The 1113-nt window shown below is 49.7% G+C and overlaps 1 protein-coding gene across 1 annotated transcript; it reads right to left on the bottom strand.

The window, feature by feature from the left end:
- Positions 1–132: 132 nt before the first annotated feature.
- SETTUDRAFT_48009 (uncharacterized protein) lies at positions 133–548 on the bottom strand (the record flags this gene model as incomplete). The annotated part of the gene is made up of 2 exons (XM_008030510.1): positions 133–331; positions 433–548. 2 exons carry the CDS (start codon positions 546–548, stop codon positions 133–135), a joined length of 315 nt encoding a protein of 104 aa, XP_008028701.1.
- Positions 549–1113: the final 565 nt, after the last annotated feature.

Consider the following 1113-nt stretch of genomic DNA (forward strand, 5'->3'; position numbering starts at 1 on the left):
CTAACCCTAACCCTAACCCTAACCCTAACCCTAACCCTAACCCTAACCCTAACCCTAACCCTAACCCTAACCCTAACCCTAACCCTAACCCTAACCCTAACCCTAACCCTAACCCTAACCCTAACCCTAACCCTAACCCATCCGCTCCCAAGCACATGTCGGGCGGCTGATGACTTCGGAGCTTCGTAGTGCGGCCGGGAGGAGTGGTTGGTCGCAGGTGCTCTCAGACAAAGCGACGCGCCACAAACTAGAGCCATTGCCAGTAAGTGTCAAGCGCTGACAGACGACATTCGGTTCCCAAAGATCCTCTGGGGTCTTCAAATGTCGCGCCCTGCGACCACACTTAGCACCCTTGCTTCCTAGTGTAGTACCATCTCGCCCATGCGCGTGAATATAATGTCGCTGGATTGCTTTACGAGCAGATTGAATTACGTGGCATCGTTGTCCCGTACTAGGATCAAGGTATCGGCAATGGAAAGCGTAGACGGTACGGAGCTGTGGTATGGGCGCGGGGAGTACGAACGGGGAGGACCAATTTCGCAGGTCATCTTCGTTGCGAATTTTGACTGGGCGGCTTGATAGATGGAGAGCTTTCCACGCTTCCACTGCATCTACACAATCTTTATGATTGTAACAGTGGTGTCCTGTAGAGCTGAAGTGCGTGGGTACACGGGAGAGAGGGAGAGCAACGCGACAAGATTTGCAGGTAAGGAAGAAGTATGGCTCCGCAACATAGTCGATCAATTGCTCTAACTTTTCAGCTCGAAGAGACTGCAACTGAGAGTTAGGAAGCTCTCGAGAAGACGTAAACATCGTAGTTATAGGCAAAATATCGTACAGGCGGATTAAGGTGATTGGTACGTGATAGTGTATTCGTGTTTATTCGCAAAGTCATTTGATGTTGAGTTAACATCTAAATTATACTCCGAAATTACCCCGGTTCACCTGGAAACCCTCACTACTAAGCACAGGGCAATAACGCAGGGGGGTTTGGAGAGAGGATAACATTAGGGAGGCAATTCGCGAGGGCGACTATTGCCCTCAAGAAGTCCCTCTTATCACTATAGGGAGATATAGATAGAAAACTTTCCTAAGTAGCTCTAGCTAGCGCTT

Source organism: Exserohilum turcica (genome assembly GCF_000359705.1).
Source record: "Exserohilum turcica Et28A unplaced genomic scaffold SETTUscaffold_405, whole genome shotgun sequence".
In the NCBI taxonomy this organism is placed as follows: domain Eukaryota; kingdom Fungi; phylum Ascomycota; class Dothideomycetes; order Pleosporales; family Pleosporaceae; genus Exserohilum; species Exserohilum turcicum.